We start from the raw sequence: 17678 nt of genomic DNA, 5'->3' as shown, positions 1-17678 counted from the left end.
TGCTGCTGCTCATGAATATGCACACACACAGCTAGATTCCCACATGCTGATTGGACACAAATGCTATCTAGCTCCGCCCTGAGGAAGGGGAGTTCATAAGTGATTGAAACTTGAGTGGCATGCCCCAATCCTACAGTCAGTCGCCCCCTATCCCCTAGTTAGTTGTGTGGGTCTGACAAGATTGGATAGGTGTAAAGGCGTCTGCATGCATCCCATCCAAAACAGTTCGGAACAGTTGCTGAATATATTATGATGACATTTTGTGACGTTTTTGTTGGTTTTGGTGTCCGTCAAGGGTTTTTTCCATGGGTTTCGGTTTAGAAGTACAGTTTCTACTGCTTCTACAGTTTCGCTTCGGTAGATTTCCCGTAGACGGCCACATAGAGAAGTCAGATTTGAAAATTCCTAATAAGACACTTATGTCATCACCTTTGTGCACAAAACATCCATTGAATTATTCAAATAATTGTTGCTGAGGCAGATAATTTTCATCACAACATAACATTTTTGATTCATCAAAATGTTTTTGGATGAGGTGTTGATGCTGTCGTTGCTCGAGCTGCTCCTTGTGCACATTGAGTGCTGGTGTGCATGTGATGTTGGTCCATACAAATCAGATATACAGTGGGGCAAAAAAGTATTGTCAGCCACCAATTGTGCAAGTTCTCCCACTTAAAAAGATGAGAGAGGCCTGTAATTTTCATCATAGGTACACTTCAACTATGACAGACAAAATGAGAAAAAAAAATCACATTGTAGGATTTTTAATGAATTTATTTGCAAATTATGGTGGAAAATAAGTATTTGGTCAATAACAAAAGTTTCTCAATTATATCTACATTTGATAATTAAGTATATTGAATACTTGTAGACTTTTAGTAGTATTTTACTGGATGACTTTTACTCCTACTTGAGTCATTTTCTATTAATGTATCTTTACTTTTACTCAAGTATGACAATTGGGTACTTTTTCCACCACTGCACTAATGTAACTCAAACATGTTGCATTCTTTACACTGAGAAAGGGAATGCTTGACAAAGGCATTGTAAAGATGACTCCAACTGTAATAGTTCATGATTAAAAAATGAGACAGTTGACCTCTAGGAGGCGGTATGGTTCATGTTTTTGCATCTAGGTCTTCTCTGCTCTCTCTTGTGATGAAATGCTGCTCTCTGCTGGTCATTGGATAGTAGTGCCTATTAGGCCTATCCTGTTGATGTCTATAACCATGTTACACAATAATCGTATTTTAAGCGTATTTTCTTTCCTTGCAAGAAAACTTAGAATTTTAAAAAGGCATTGCATAATCTGACATTAACAAGAATAGATTTTTAAAAACAAGGTAAAAATTGACGGCCATTATGGATGAAACCCATTTGAGAGAGTAGTAAACATTTCAGAGCAAAGCAGCAAGCATAGTATGATAATATCACAAATGTACAGCTCAGGACTCATTTTAAATAGAAAGAAATAAAACAATTACATTAAGAAACGTGAGCAGGAATGTTCAGCAAAGACATCGCTTGATACAGTGGCTTGCGAAAGTAATCAACACCTTGGCATTTTTCCGATTTTGTTGCCATACAACCTGGAATTAAAATGGGGGCTTGTATCATTTGATTTACACAACATGCCTACCACTTTGAACATGCAAAATATTTTTTATTGTGAAACAAACGAAATATGACAAAAAAAAAACAGAAAACTTGAGCGTGCATAACTGTTCACCCCCCCAAGTCAATACTTTGCAGAGACACCTTTTGCAGCAATTAGAGCTGCAAGACTCTTTGGGTACGTCTATAAGCATGGCACATGGGTATTTTTGCCCATATGTCAAGGCAAAACTGCTCCAGCTCCTTCAAGTTGGATAGGTTCCGCTGGTGTACAGCAATCTTTAAGTCATACCACAGATTCTCAATTGGAGGTCTGGGCTTTGACAAGGCCATTCCAAGACATTTAAATGTTTTCCCTTAAACCACTCGAGTGTTGCTTTAGCAGTATGCTTAGGGTCATTGTCCTGCTGGAAGGTGAACCTCCATCCCAGTCTCAAATCTCTGGATTTTTTTTATTTTACCTTTATTTAACCAGGCAAGTCAGTTAAGAACAAATTCTTATTTTCAATGACGGCCTAGGAACAGTGGGTTATCTGCCTGTTCAGGGGCAGAACGACAGATTTGTACCTTGTCAGCTCAGGGGTTTGAACTTGCAACCTTCCGGTTGCTAGTCCAATGCTCTAACCACTAGGCTACCCTACCCAGTTTTCGCTCATTCCTTCAAATCTAACCAGTTTCCCAGTCCCTGCCGATGAAAAAAATCCCCACAGCATTGTCTTCCACCGCCATGCTTCACTGTGGGGATGGTGTTCTCGGGTGATGAGAGCTGTTGGGTTTGCGCTATACATAGCGTTTTCCATTAAAGCCCAAAAAGCTACATTTAAGTCTCATCTGACCAGAGTACCATTGTTACGAATCCCTTTTGGCCCGACAATCTAGGGGGGATGGCAATGAGACCCGTAACATAACTCATGCAATCCATAATAGTGACAAAGTAAAAGTGAGAACGAAATAACCACGACAACTGAAATCTACCGTCAAACTCAGGGTTTATTGTAAAACACGCGGTGATGGGGGGAGCAGGAAAAGGGGCTGAGCTGGACCCAAGGAAAGAAACAATAAGCATCCAAAACACCCCTAAGCTAGACTAGCCTACTTTAACAATAGCTAACTAACTAACCAAAAATACAGTGGGTGGTCTGCCCAGTTCTAACTAGTGTTTTTAACAAAGTTTACCTACGGGTAGTGTATGCCCATGGGTGACTTGTCTTGGTTCCCCCTTTTCCCACCAGCAAACAAACAAACAAACAAACACCATAACCAAAACAATACTCACAGGTGATGACAAAGTGCTATGGAGGTGCATGAAACAGAGAGACCTACAGACATGGCATTTACAGAGCGATTGAGCTCCACAGCAAACAACTGACAGGGTTTTTAAACAAAGGGAAAGGAACAGGGATTGGGTATGAAACAGGAGGTGTGTCTTCTGATTGATGATTGGTGACTGATTGGGGAGTGATGATTTTCACCTGTGAAGTGAGAAGGAGAGAAAAGAAACACACACACACAGGATACACACACAGGACACTTGTATCCGTAACAACCATCTTCCATATGTTTGGGGAGTCTCACACATGCCTTTTGACGAACAACAAACATGTTTGATTATTTTTTTCTTCAAGCAATGGCTTTTTCATGGCCACTCTTCCGTAAAGCCCAGCTCTGTGGAGTGTACGGTTTAAAGTGGTCCTATGGACAGATACTCCAATCTCCGCTGTGGAGCTTTGCAGCTCCTTCAGGGTTATCTTTGGTCTCTTTGTTGCCTCTCTGATTAATGCCCTCTTTGCCTGGTCCGTGAGTGTTGGTGAGTGGCCCTCTCTTGGCAGGTTTGTTGTGATGCCATATTCTTTAAATGTTTTAAGAATGGATTTAATGGTGCTCTGTGGGATGTAAGATCTTATTTAGGGGCTTCATAGCAAAGGGGGGAATACATAAGCACGCATCACTTTTCCGTTTTTTGTTGTATTTTTTAGAAAGAAAATGTTAATTTCACTTTACCAATTTGGACTATTTTGTGTATGTCCATTACATGAAATCCAAATCAATTTAAATGACAGGTTTTAATGCAACAAAACAGGAAAAATGCCAAGGGGGATGAATACTTTTGCAAGGCACTGTATCCCTTTCAAATGCATATTTTTGATTGAATTCTAACTTGAGATCAAAAGTTTTGCTGAGATTTCACACACCAATGTATGTATGATGCACAAGCTCATATTACACATCTATCTCATCCCTACGTGACTGAGAAAGATTCAGACTTTTACATTTAAACGGCTCTATTTTTATAATACATCTGTTCAGAGTTTTCTGGAAAATTCCTCAACCGTAATTAGAAACACAACCACTTTCTTAGACAACAACATTTTCTAAAAGAGACAAGAACAAAGTGAGTATGCACATGCCTTAGCACTAGAACAAGTATAAAACATTAACGGGAAGACAAATGAATACGAGTGGAGAATCCTCTCAGTATGTTCAGCCTCCTCCAAGATGAATGCTGTATGTTTGTTCATGTTAGTGTAAGGTAGTGTATCACAGGAGGCTGCTGAGGTGAGGAAGGCTCATAATAATGTCTTGAACGCACATTGGAATGGCACATGGTTTCCATGTGTTTGATGTGTTTGACACCGTTCCAACTATTCCACTCCAGCCATTACAACAAGCCTGTCCTCCACAGTAAAGGTGCCACCAACCTCCTGTGTATTGTGTGGTATTGTGTGGTGGTGTGTATGGTAGTGTGTGGTAGTGTGCATGGTAGCGTGTGTGTGTGGTAGTGTGTGTGGTAGTGTGTGTGGTAGTGTGTGTGGTAGTGTGTATGGTAGTGTATGGTAGCGTGTGTTTGGTAGTGTGTGTGGTAGTGTGTATAGTAGTGTGTGTGCGTGTGGTAGTGTGTATGGTAGTGTGTGTGGTAGTGTGTATAGTAGTGTGTGTGTGTGTGGTAGTGTGTATGGTAGCGTGTGTTGTAGTGTGTGTGGTAGTGTACAGTAGTGTGTGCTGTATGTTTGTGTGTGTATTGAGGTGTGTCCTTGGGTGTGTCAGAAGAACATGTGTACCAGGAGTGGGAGTAAGTTAGTAGAGAATGACAGGTGTGTGTTAGAGAGGTGTGCATGTATAGGAAGGAAATGTGTGTGTGTGTGTGTGTGTGTGTGTGTGTGTGTGTGTGTGTGTACAGTATGATGTGTGTCTGTCTACGAAGTGGCATCCTTTAAATAGGCTATCAGGTCCTCTCTCTCTTTCTTCTTCTTGATACCAGCAAAGATCATCTTGGTACCTGGGATGTACTTCTTAGGGTTCTCTAGATAGACCATTAGTGTCTTCTCCTCCCAGACTATACCTACAACAGAGGAACAGAGAGAGAGAGAATGAGAAACATGGTTTGTAATGAAGATGTGTACTTATGTACTTATGTACAGTCATGGCCCAAAGTTTTGAGAATGACACAAATAAGAATTTTCACAAAGTCTGCTGCCTCAGTTTGTATGATGGCAATTTGCATATAATCCAGAATGTTATGAAGAGTGATCAGACGAATTGCAATTAATTGCAAAGTTGCTTGTCCGGAGAAGACAAGATGAGCGCTACCATTAGTCCTGTGTCATGTCAACAGTAAAGCATCCTGAGACCATTCATGTGTGGGGTTGCTTCTCAGCCAAGGGTGTGGGCTCACTCACAATTTTGCCTAAGAACACAGCCATGAATAAAGAATGGTAACAACACATCCTCCGAGAGCAACTTCTCCCAACCATCCAGGAACTGTTTGGTGATGAACAATGCCTTTCCAGCATGATGGAGCACCTTGCCATAGTGATAACTAAGTGGAGTGGGGAACAAAAGATCAATATTTTGGGTCCATGGCCAGGAAACTCCCCAGACCTTAATCCCATTGAGAACGTGTGGTCAATCCTCAAGAGGCGGGTGGACAAACAAAAACCCACAAATTCTGACAAACTCCTAGCATTTATTATGCAAGAATGGGCTGCCATCAGTCAGGATGTGACCCAGAAGTTAATTGACAGCATACCAGGGATTGCAGAGGTCTTGAAAAAGAAGGGTCAACACTGCAAATATTGACTCTTTGCATCAACTTCATGTAATTGTCAATAAAAGCCTTTGACACTTATGAAATGCTTGTAATTATATTTCAGTATTCAATAGTAACATCTGACAAAATATATAAAGACACTGGACAGCCAGTTTGTCAGTCAAATCAAATAAAATCAGTAGTATCTAACAATTCACAACAATGCACACATCTCAAAGTAAAATCATTGAATTAAGAAATATATAAATATTAGGATGAGCAATGTCGGAGTGGCCTAGAATACAGTATATACATATTAACAAGTCAGTGTGTCAGTCCCCACAGTAAGGCTTTCTGCCCTATTTTACTGTTCAGGTTTCAGTCCCCACAGTAAGGCTTTCTGCCCTATTTTACTGTTCAGGTTTCAGTCCCCACAGTAAGGCTTTCTGCCCTATTTTACTGTTCAGGTTTCAGTCCCCACAGTAAGGCTTTCTGCCCTATTTTACTGTTCAGGTTTCAGTCCCCACAGTAAGGCTTTCTGCCCTATTTTACTGTTCAGGTTTCAGTCCCCACAGTAAGGCTTTCTGCCCTATTTTACTGTTCAGGTTTCAGTCCCCACAGTAAGGCTTTCTGCCCTATTTTACTGTTCAGGTTTCAGTCCCCACAGTAAGGCTTTCTGCCCTATTTTACTGTTCAGGTTTCAGTCCCCACAGTAAGGCTTTCTGCCCTATTTTACTGTTCAGGTTTCAGTCCCCACAGTAAGGCTTTCTGCCCTATTTTACTGTTCAGGTTTCAGTCCCCACAGTAAGGCTTTCTGCCCTATTTTACTGTTCAGGTTTCAGTCCCCACAGTAAGGCTTTCTGCCCTATTTTACTGTTCAGGTTTCAGTCCCCACACTAAGGATTACTGTTATATTTTACTGTTCAGGTATCAAATCAAATCAAACTTTAGTTGTTACATGCACCGAATACAACAGGTGTAGTATACCTTACCATGAAGTGCTTACTTACAAGCCCTTAACCAACAATGCAGTTCAAGAAAGAGTTGTATTTGACAGTCTAACCTGCCTGTCCAGACATGTAGCTCCATCTGACAGTCTATCCTGCCTGTCCATAAATGTAGCTCCATCTGACAGTCTATAATGCCTGTCCATACATGTAGCTCCATCTGACAGTCTAACCTGCCTGTCCAGACATGTAGCTCCATCTGACAGTCTATCCTGCCTGTCCATAAATGTAGCTCCATCTGACAGTCTATCCTGCCTGTCCAGACATGTAGCTCCATCTGACAGTCTATAATGCCTGTCCATACATGTAGCTCCATCTGACAGTCTGTCCTACCTGTCCAGACATGTAGCTCCATCTGACAGTCTATCCTGCCTGTCCAGACATGTAGCTGTATCTGACAGTCTATCCTGCCTGTCCAGATGCCATTCCTGTTTTTCATTAAAGAACTCTGTTTTCTGTTAAAACCGCTTTTGGGTCTTCATGTCCGTCGAGAGATGCTCTGCCTACTCCTATTAAGCTCCATCTGACAGTCTATCCTGCCTGTCCAGACATGTAGCATCTGACATGCCTGTCCAGACTAGCTATCTGACAGTCTATCCTGCCTGTCCAGACATGTAGCTCCATCTGACAGTCTATCCTGTCTGTCCAGATATGTAGCTACATCTGACAGTCTATCCTGCCTGTCCAGACATGTAGCTCCATCTGACAGTCTATCCTGCCTGTCCAGACATGTAGCTCCATCTGACAGTCTATCCTGCCTGTCCAGACATGTAGCTGTATCTGACAGTCTATCCTGCCTGTCCAGACATGTAGCTCCATCTGACAGTCTATCCTGTCTGTCCAGATATGTAGCTACATCTGACAGTCTATCCTGCCTGTCCAGACATGTAGCTCCATCTGACAGTCTATCCTGCCTGTCCAGACATGTAGCTGTATTTGACAGTCTATCCTGCCTGTCCAGACATGTAGCTCCATCTGACAGTCTATCCTGCCTGTCCAGACATGTAGCTGTATCTGACAGTCTATCCTGCCTGTCCGAACGTAAGGCTCTCGAGGATTATTTGTCGGTTTCGCTCGACGCCGGTACCATAGTCTCCTCCTCTCCCGCCGGAGCGGGGTTTTTTTGTTCAGAAGCAAGGTCCCTGCGCCCATACCTTCGTAACGCCCTGATGTCCTCAGCCTTCGAGATCCTGCACCGTCTCTCTCGATTCATGTTCAGCACAGGTTTTCAGCGCCAACTGTCTTTATGTGAAGGCTGAGAAGTGCATGTAGCTGTATCTGACAGTCTATCCTGCCTGTCCAGACATGTAGCTGTATCTGACAGTCTATCCTGCCTGTACAGACATGTAGCTGTATCTGACAGTCTAACCTGCCTGTCCAGACATGTAGCTCCATCTGACAGTCTATCCTGCCTGTCCAGACATGTAGCTGTATCTGACTGTCAGACTGTAAGACACAGTGGAAATGTACCAGTGCTCCACTAATGACAATCACACACTGCTACTCTACGTTTCCGAATACTTAATTGGTATCCACTACATGAGATATTGTCAAACCATTCCTCTTATGATTATCTTGCGTTGAACTAGTAACCGAAAGGTTGCAAGTTCGAATCCCCGAGCTGACAAGGTACAATTCTGTCGTTCTGCCCCTGAACAGGCAGTTAACCCACTGTTCCTAGGCCATCATTGAAAATAAGAATTTGTTCTTAACTGACTTGCCTAGTTAAATAAAGGTTAAAAAAAATATATACAAAAGTCTCCTCTGTCTCTTAGCGCGTGGTCATCAGTACCAAAGGTACGGTCCAGAGGAGTTCCCTCTGGCGGATAGAGAGAAAGTGTCATCCATACAGATGTGCTAATTATGAAAATTGACACTGACACACACATGTAATCACACACACACACACACACACACAGACACACACACAGAGTGACCCTTACCCTTGTTGGTGTTGGCCTGTGTGTAGGAGTATCCAGGTGACTGTCCTGTCTTCCGGCCAAACAGGCCCCAGAGGTTTGGTCCCACCTTGTGTCGTCCCCCCTCTTCCACCGTGTGGCACTGGGAACACTTCTGGACAAAAGCCTTCTTCCCTTTCTCTGTGTCCCCCATTGCAACTTGCTCTCTGTCCTGGACAGAGAGAGAACTCTGCTGTCTGCCTAAATAAAACAAAGTTTGAGTAGCAATTATGGAAACAAGCTACATTTAGTGTAGTTACATGTAGCCTCGTGACACCAATATATAACCTATGGTATGCATGTCAGGATATGTGTCCTTGATTAGTACTGACATGTCCCATTTCTCCCAATGATGTCACTATATTTTGTGTGTGGAACATTTTCACACCTTGCACAGTCAAGAACCCAGTTATTAACCAGCCTGGTCTAATAGACTAGACGTATTATAGTAAATGTAAATCCAAATTACTCAAATTAGTATGATATGTTATGTTTTGTATGGTTACATAAGACAGAAGGTTACTTAACCCTTGTGTAGTCTTAACATTCTGTATACTCCCCTTGTCCCAAGGGTAAAAAATAACCCGCCTTCTATAAACCCTTAAAATATAGCAGCTTAATTGAATTTTAAACCCCAAATATATTTTGCATGAAGAAACAACCTGTCATTCATCACAAACTTCATGAATGTCTGGGTTTTCCCTCTTTACACTGCAGAAAGACTGCATTTAATCAGTGGACACCACTTGTTTTTATTACAACCCACCTGTAATAATTGATTTCTTTACTAAAGCAGGGGTTTATTATTATTATTGCTAAAGGTACTGTATCGGTGTAAACATACATTTTTTTTAGCAAGAGATGGCACTTGAATAGCCTAAGAAAGTATCAGAAATGTGCAGACAGTTGTTTTGAATGCATTTTAATGAAGGGAAACAAGAACGGCAACACAGTGATATATTCTTACAGTTGAAGATGGAAGTTTACATACACTGTAGCCAAATACATTTAAAACTCAGAATTCACGATTCCTGATAGATAATCATAGTAAAAATTCCCTGTCTTGGGTCAGTTACGAACACCACTTTATTTTAAGAATGTGAAATGTCAGAATAGAGAATTATTTATTTAAGCTTTTATTTCTTTCATCACATTCCCAGTGGGTCAGAGGTCTACATACACTCAATTAGTATTTGGTAGCATTAACTTGGGTCAAACATTTCGGGTAGCCTTCCACAAGCTTCCCACAATAAGCTGGGTGAATTTTGCCCCATTCCTCCTGACAGAGCTGGTGTAACTGAATCAGGTTTGTAGGCCTCCTTGCTCGGACACGCTTTTTCAGTTCTGCCCACAAATGTTCTATAGGATTGAGGTCAGGGCTTTGTGATGGCCACTCCAAAACCTTGACTTTGTTGTCCTTCAGCCATTTTCTCTTGAGGAGTTGCTTCAATATGTCCACATATCACGATGCCATCAATTTTGTGAAGTGCACCAGTCCCTCCTGCAGCAAAGCACCCCCACAACATGATGCTGCCACCCCCGTGATTCACAGTTGGGAAGGTGTTCTTCGGCTTGCAAGCCTCCCCCTTTTTCCTCCAAACAAAACGATGGTCATTATGGCCAAACAGTTCTATTTTTGTTTCATCAGACCAGAGGACATTTCTCCAAAAAGTACAATATTTTTCCTCATGTGCAGTTGCAAACCGTAGTCTGGCATTTTTATGGCAGTTTTTGAGTAGTGACTTCTTCCTTGCTGAGCAGCCTTTCAAGTTCTGTCGATACTGTGGATATAGATACTTTTGTACCTGTTTCCTCCACCATCTTCACAAGGTCCTTTGCTGTTGTTCTGGGATTGATTTGCACTTTTCACACCAAAGTATGCTCATCTCTACGAGACAGAACGTGTCTCCTTCCTGAGCGGTATGACAGTTGTGTGGTCCAATGGTGTTTATACCTGTGTGTTTATACCAGGATGGCTTGCTCCCAGAAAGACTAAATAACTTTTTTGCTCTCTTTAAGGACAACAGTTCCACTGACACGGCCCGCTACCAAAACCTGCGGGCTCTCCTACACTGCAGCCGACGTGAGTAAAACATTTAAACATGTTAACCCTCGCAAGGCTGCAGGCCCAGACAGCATCCCCAGCCGCGTCCTCAGAGCATGCGCAGACCAGCTGGTTGGTGTGTTTACGGACATATTCAATCAATCCTTATCCCAGTCTGCTGTTCCCACATGCTTCAAGAGGGCCACCATTGTTCCTGTTCCCAAGAAAGCTAAGGTAAATGAGCTAAACGACTACCGCCCGGTAGCACTCACTTCCGTCATCATGAAGTGCTTTGAGAGACTAGTCAAGGACCATATCACCTCCAACCTACCTGACACCCTAGACCCACTCCAATTTGCTTACCGCCCCAATAGGTCCACAGATGACGCAATCGCAACCACACTGCACACTGCCCTAACCCATCTGGACAAGAGGAATACCTATGTGAGAATGCTGTTCACCGACTACAGCTCAGCATTTAACACCATAGTACCCTCCAAACTCGTCATCAAGCTCAAGACCCTGGGTCTCGACCCCGCCCTGTGCAACTGACTACTGAACTTCCTGACGGGCCACTCCAGGTGGTGAGGGTAGGTAACAACATCTCCACCCCGCTGATCCTCAACACTGGGGCCCACACAAGGGTGCTTTCTCCTGTACTCCCTGTTCACCCACGACTGCGTGGCCATGCACGCCTCCAACTCAATCATCAAGTTTGTGGACGACACTACAGTGGTAGGCTTGATTACCAACAACGACGAGACGGCCTACAGGGAGGAGGTGAGGGCCCTCGGAGTGTGGTGTCAGGAAAATAACCTCACACTCAACGTCAACAAAACTAAGGAGATGATTGTGGACTTTAGGAAACAGCAGAGGGAGCACCCCCCTATCCACATCGACGGGACAGTAGTGGAGAGGGTGGTAAGTTTTAAGTTCCTCGGCGTACACATCACTGACAAACTGAAATGGTCCACCCACACAGACAGCGTTGTGAATAATGCGCAGCAGCGCCTCTTCAACCTCAGGAGGCTGAAGAAATTCGGCTTGTCACCAAATGCACTCACAAACTTCTACAGATGCACAATCGAGAGCATCCTGATGGGCTGTATCACCGCCTGGTACGGCAACTGCTCCGCCCACAACCGTAAGGCTCTCCAGAGGGTAGTGAGGTCTGCACAACGCATCACCGGGGGCAAACTACCTGCCCTCCAGGACACCTACACCACCCGATGTCACAGGAAGGCCATAAAGATCATCAAGGACAACAACCACCCGAGCCACTGCCTGTTCACCCCGCTATCATCCAGAAGGTGAGGTCAGTACAGGTGCATCAAAGCAGGGACCGAGAGACTGAAAAACAGCTTCTATCTCAAGGCAATTAAACTGTTAAACAGCCACCACTAACATTGAGTGGCTGCTGCCAACATACTGACTCAACTCCAGCCACTTTAATAATGGAAATTGATGGAAATTAATGTAAAAATGTATCACTAGCCACTTTAAACAATGCCACTTAATATAATGTTTACATACCTTACATTACTCATCTCATATGTATATGTATATACTGTCATCTATATCATATACTGCATCTTGCCATCTTTATGTAATACATGTATCACTAGCCACTTTAAACTATACCACTTTATGTTTATATACCCTACATTACTCATCTCATATGCATATACTGTACTCTATAACATCTACTGCATCTTGCCTATGCCATTCTGTACCATCACTCATTCATATATCTTTATGTGCATATTTTTTATCCCTTTACACTTGTGTGTATAAGGTAGTAGTTGTGGAATTGTTGGATTACTCGTTGGTTAATACTGCAGTCGGAACTAGAAGCACAAGCATTTTGCTACACTCGCATCAATATCTGCTAACCATGTGTATGTGACAAATAACATTTTATTTGATTTTGATTTGATTTGCGTACTATTGTTTGTACAGATGAGTGTGGTACCTTCAGGTATTTGGAAATTGCTCCCAATGATGAACCAGACTTTTGGAGGTCTACAATTGTTTTTCTGAGGTCTTGGCTGATTTCTTTGGATTTTCCCATGATTTTCCCATGATTTCAAGAAAATAGGCACTGAGTTTGAAGGTAGGCCTTTAAATACATCCACAGGTACACTTCTAATTGACTCAAATTATGTCAATTAGTCTATCAGAAGCTTCTGAAGCCATGACATCATTTTCTGTAATTTTCAAGCTGTTTAAAGGCACAGTCAACGTAGTGTATGTAAACCTCTGACCCACTGGAATTGTGATACAGTGAATTATATGTGATATAATCTCTCTGTAAACAATTATTGGAAAAATGACTTGTGTCATGCACAAACTAAATGTCCTAACCGACTTGCCAAAACTATAGTTTGTAAATTAACAAGAAATTTGTGGAGTGGTTGAAAAATGAGTTTTAATGACTCCAACCTAAGTGTATGTGAACTTACTTCAACTGTATATACTGTACAATGAGGTATTAAACTGCAAAATACTAGTCTTCTCCCATTTTTTAACCATTGCCCCCACTCAAAAGGTGTGGGAACCACAACAATAAATAATATTAAAATATGATAATAGATACAAAACAAAAACATGAAGAACATAAATCCATCAACTCTAATTAGCACATGTAGGATAGTATGCAAGTGTGTGTGCATTGACTTTGCAGATATATTTCTCACATGTGCAGCACATAGTGTTTGTTTTACAGTCCTTCTTTGGGGGGGCAAAATTGGCAGATCCTTCTCTTGCCTGTCCCAGCCGCAGCCTCAGGTGGATCAGGACAAGATTCAGACCCCTGAACAGCTTTCACAAGCGCTGCAGAGGTTGCAGTGTGGGGGAGGCGCTCCCTTCTTTGAATCTGTGGGGTTACAAGTGCCTTTGCCAGCTGCTCCAGGAACACCCTCCTCTTGTTCCGCTTATCAGGCATCCAGGTAGGGTTGATCTTGTTCCATATCACGAAGGCAATATATGAGGACACATCAGTGATGTTTTGGAAGATGACCAGGAGCTGGCAGGCAGTCATCCTCCCGCAGCTGTAAGTTCCAATCATCTTGTCCAGGTTGTCCACGCCTCCTTCGTTGTGGTTGTAGTCCAGGATGATGGCTTGCTTCCTGTCCTCACGATCACTGATCTCAGCCGTTTTGTGCAGTGTGCTCAGGAGGACCACATTCTTGTTTCTCTTTGGGAGGTAAGAAACTAGAGTGGTGGTGGTGGGGGTGAAGGCAAACGTTGATGAGAAGGCCTCTCTCCCCCTTGTTGCAAGGAGTGCAGGGGGAGATCAGGCTTGTTCTTTCTAACTGTGGCAACCATTGTGATCTTCCTCTTCAGGAGCTGCTGGCTGAGTTCAATCAGTAGCACACATAATCTAAGTGTGTGTGTGTGTGTGGTTTTTGCGGTGTGTAAATTATTTTAGAACTGCCAGGTCAAAAATGACCATAAGACAATATTTGTACCCTGGTGTTGTACAGCTTTCATGGAAATATGAACAAAGGTGATGTTTCACTTTTTCTAATGTTGTGGTCACTCTAGGAAAAGTAATCAAATTTCAAGTTGAAAGAATATAATTTAGGGGGTATTCTCTGCTGTTAAACATAGTGGAGGGTGAAAGGAGGGTGGTTAGTCGGGTGGATAGGTCAGCGTATAATGCAAATGTTTAGCATGTGTGTTCGAATCTCAACATGGACAATTTTAGCTTATTAGCAACTTTATAACTACTTACTCCTTTAATCTACTTTGCAATTGCTTAGCATGTTAGCTAACCCTTCCCCTAACCCTAACCTTAACTCTTCAACCTAACTCCTAACCTTAACCCCTAACCCTAATTAGATGTTCATTAATGTTTCTTAAATGTCGAAGCTGTTGCCAATGTCAAATTTCAAAGTGTTTAAGATTAAGTTTAAGTTTTAATTTTAACGTTAGGGTTAAGTTCAGGCATTAATGCTGAAATATTAAGGTTAGGCATTAACTCCAAATGGTTAAGTTAAGGGTTAAAGTTTTGGAAAGGCTTAAAACATAAATCTCAAAAACAACTTTTTATTGCTGGATTCAAACTAGAAACCCTTGGAATCAGAGGCAGATGCTTATGCCCTGGCAAACAGAAACTTATCTGAAGGAGCAGCATCCCCCCAACATCCTCTGACATAAATGGGCAATGGATACTGACTTGTATCCTTGGTGACCATACAAAACAGAACATATCACACTAAATGGAGTATCTCTTATTTAGTTACAGAATAATGTGAAATGCTCTGAGACCAAGTTGCGTTAACGCCCACCTCAGGTAGGAAAATACCAAGTACATTTAATCCGGAAAAAATGTTGTATCCAGAGAACTATATAGATATTCACAAAATGTTGTTTCGGTTTCGACTGAAGGCTACAAAAACAGAGAGAATAGGAAACACCTACAATTGATAGTTGTTGGTACGTTTTGAATAGCACAAACTCCAAAAAATGGATGAATAGATAATAGTTATCTAAATGTTTTCATGAAGAGGTAAAGGCAACAAACAGAAGCTCACCTGTTGGAAGATGAAAGTGTGTCTGATTCTCAGGTAAATTACCCCACCTTTAAAAAGTGTGTCAGAAACTTGACACAGTGCATAATCTGTACCGTCTCGTGGCTACGCCCCAAGAAAACCCATTAGTATTGGAAAGTAAAGCTGCCAAACACAACTTTCTCAAATTTCACGACGATCCCTGTTGAATAATCCATGAATCACCATGCTGAAAAAAATATATTTTATAAGCGCGTCGATTGAGCAATATATTGGAAGCGATGCCAGCTTTGCGAGTCACACCCATTTCCTATGGTAAGCCTATTAAACCTATTGAATAACTGAAACAGTTGTAGGAATGATAGACTTGTGTGAAACATTGGAAAACTAAGATATAGCAGGCAGAAAAGGGACTAGAAATTGGTAGCTATTAATGTTTGCAACCAAATGATTATTTTGTTGACAGTAAAACAAATTACCGAGTCTTTGTTTCTTGTACTTTGTAAGGTATCTCTCTTCATGTAGAAGGAAACCACACAGCTAGATGTTTGGAATGTGTGTGTGTATATGTGTGTGGTGTACACACACGTTTGTGTGGGTGTGTGTGCATGTATGTGTGTGTGCCTGTCGCCTGCCAGTGACATGGCTGTCACGGCGTCGGTCCTGTAGAATGAGTCCTGAATCTCCAACAGAACCGATTGGGACCCAAACAACCCTCAACAAAAGTTACCCGATTGGCGAGATGCCAATTGAAAAGCGCTCTCTTAAAAGCGTAGATAGCTATCTAGTTATATGACATACAATGCTGTGTAAAATAGCTAAAAGGCAACAAAAGTTCAACATTCACCTTCTGCTACCATTTCTGCCAAGCCGTCTACACATACAGTTTGACACATAGGTTTGATCAGTCCAACATATGCCTCCCCCCGAACGCACTGCAACTGCCTGTTCAAAGCAATGCTGCAGGGCAAATGCAGCGTTTCATTTATTCTGGTGTACCAAAATGCAATGACGGTGTGATCGAGGTGTTAGCGGAGACTGTACTAACATTAAACATTGGCTAAATCAGAAAACCCCTTCACATTTCTATCCCGGAATCTGTAATGCTTTAGCTTTACAGATTTAGTGCAGTCCCTTTAAAAATATATATTTGAGTACATGTAATATGTCAATATTTATTGACTTTAGGTTGTTATTGATTGATTCTAGGTTAGTTGTATTTTCTAATTACTCAGGTAGGATGTTTCCTCTGTAGCCATAGTGGAAGTGTCCCTTGCGGGTGTCTCAGTGCATTCTGGGACCAGGAAATGGGGTGTCTCACTTCGCTCTGCCGGGGACTTCCCAGCCTGTGTGGAGGAAGCCTACAGAGTGCACTCTTCATGTGAGGCAATACTTCTGAATGTGAACTCCAGAGGCCTTGCTAGCTACACTGTATACTCCTCTGGAGCCTCTGCTGCAATACACCCTTTACAGTAACAGGTTGAGCAGAAACTGGTTGAATCAACAGTGTTTCCACATCATTAAAAAATGTATCTATGTCATGACATTGAATCAATGTGGAAAACTGATTGCCTTTGCAGAAAATCATCAATGTAAGGGAATTTTGTCGTTTTTTCACCTAACTTTTAGCCTAAATCCAATGGCATGGCGAAGTGTTTTTTTGATTTCATGTTAGTTGACAAATCAAAACTAGACGTTGAACTGACATCTGTGCCCAGTGGGAAGTGATATGACCCCGCACTCACATGGTCTAGCTATTACACTGACCTATCTATCATTAGCTAAGTACTGTGCTTGACTCGGATTGAAATAGATGCCAGTACTTATTTTGGGAGGGAGCTCTCACGAGAGGTCGCCGTCTCATAAGGACGGTTCAGTGAATCACTTCAGACCCCCTCTGTCACTCTCTTTGCCTTGCCAAACTCCCTGTAGCCCGGCCAACAATGACCCCGGCCTGTGTTCACTTTCATTTTTCCCAAAATCTTTTTTCATTGTATTGTCTACATCACTTTACGATGTTGATCATGGTGAATATAATGTATGACACCATTCACACCGCGGCTCCATTATGAGTTCATCAGATGGTAAAGATAGGCCTTGGTGTAATGTATTAGGTCATCATATTAGCTACACTACATGACCAAAAGCATGTGGACACCTGCTTGTCGAAAATCTCATTCCTAAATAATGTGCATTAATATGGAGTTGGTCCCCCCCTTTTCTGCTATAACAGCCTCCCCTCTTTTGGGAAGACTTTGCACTAGATGCTGGAACATTTCTGCAGGCTTTCATTCAGCCACAAGATCAGTAGTGAGGTCGGGCACTGATGTTGGGCATTTAGGCCTGGCTCACAGTCGCCGTTCCAATTAATCCCAAAGATGTTCGATAGGGTTGAGGTTAGTGTTCTGCGCAGGCCAGTCAAGTTCTTCCACACCGGGGCGCTAGAGAGCGTGCTATGGAGTAGTCATGCTTTGCTAGAGCTCCGCTCCAGTTTGAAACAAATTAGTTTCCAGT

The 17678-nt window shown here is 42.3% G+C and overlaps 1 protein-coding gene across 1 annotated transcript; it reads right to left on the bottom strand.

Annotated features, from left to right (window-relative positions):
- Positions 1-2922: 2922 nt before the first annotated feature.
- LOC135551889 (cytochrome c iso-1/iso-2-like) lies at positions 2923-15457 on the bottom strand. Its single transcript, XM_064983162.1, has 3 exons — positions 15189-15457; positions 8592-8807; positions 2923-4954 (listed from the first exon to the last, which is right to left on the bottom strand). Exons 2-3 carry the CDS (start codon positions 8758-8760, stop codon positions 4809-4811), a joined length of 315 nt encoding a protein of 104 aa, XP_064839234.1. The 5' UTR covers positions 8761-8807; positions 15189-15457; the 3' UTR covers positions 2923-4808.
- Between the last annotated feature and the right edge of the window lie 2221 nt (positions 15458-17678).

This window comes from Oncorhynchus masou, chromosome 13, assembly GCF_036934945.1.
Source record: "Oncorhynchus masou masou isolate Uvic2021 chromosome 13, UVic_Omas_1.1, whole genome shotgun sequence".
Taxonomy (NCBI): Eukaryota; Metazoa; Chordata; class Actinopteri; order Salmoniformes; family Salmonidae; genus Oncorhynchus; species Oncorhynchus masou.
Note: the sequence above shows the minus strand (reverse complement) of the source record. Positions and strands in the feature narration are given on the sequence as shown.

Excerpts from the sequence above, each read along its gene's own strand:
- LOC135551889 (XM_064983162.1), bottom strand. The coding sequence starts at position 8,760 with ATGGGGGACACAGAGAAAGGGAAGAAGGCTTTTGTCCAGAAGTGTTCC. Across the intron at positions 4,955-8,591 it reads ACAGGCCAACACCAACAAGG|GTATAGTCTGGGAGGAGAAG; the intron begins GTAAGGGTCACT and ends CCTCTGTTGTAG.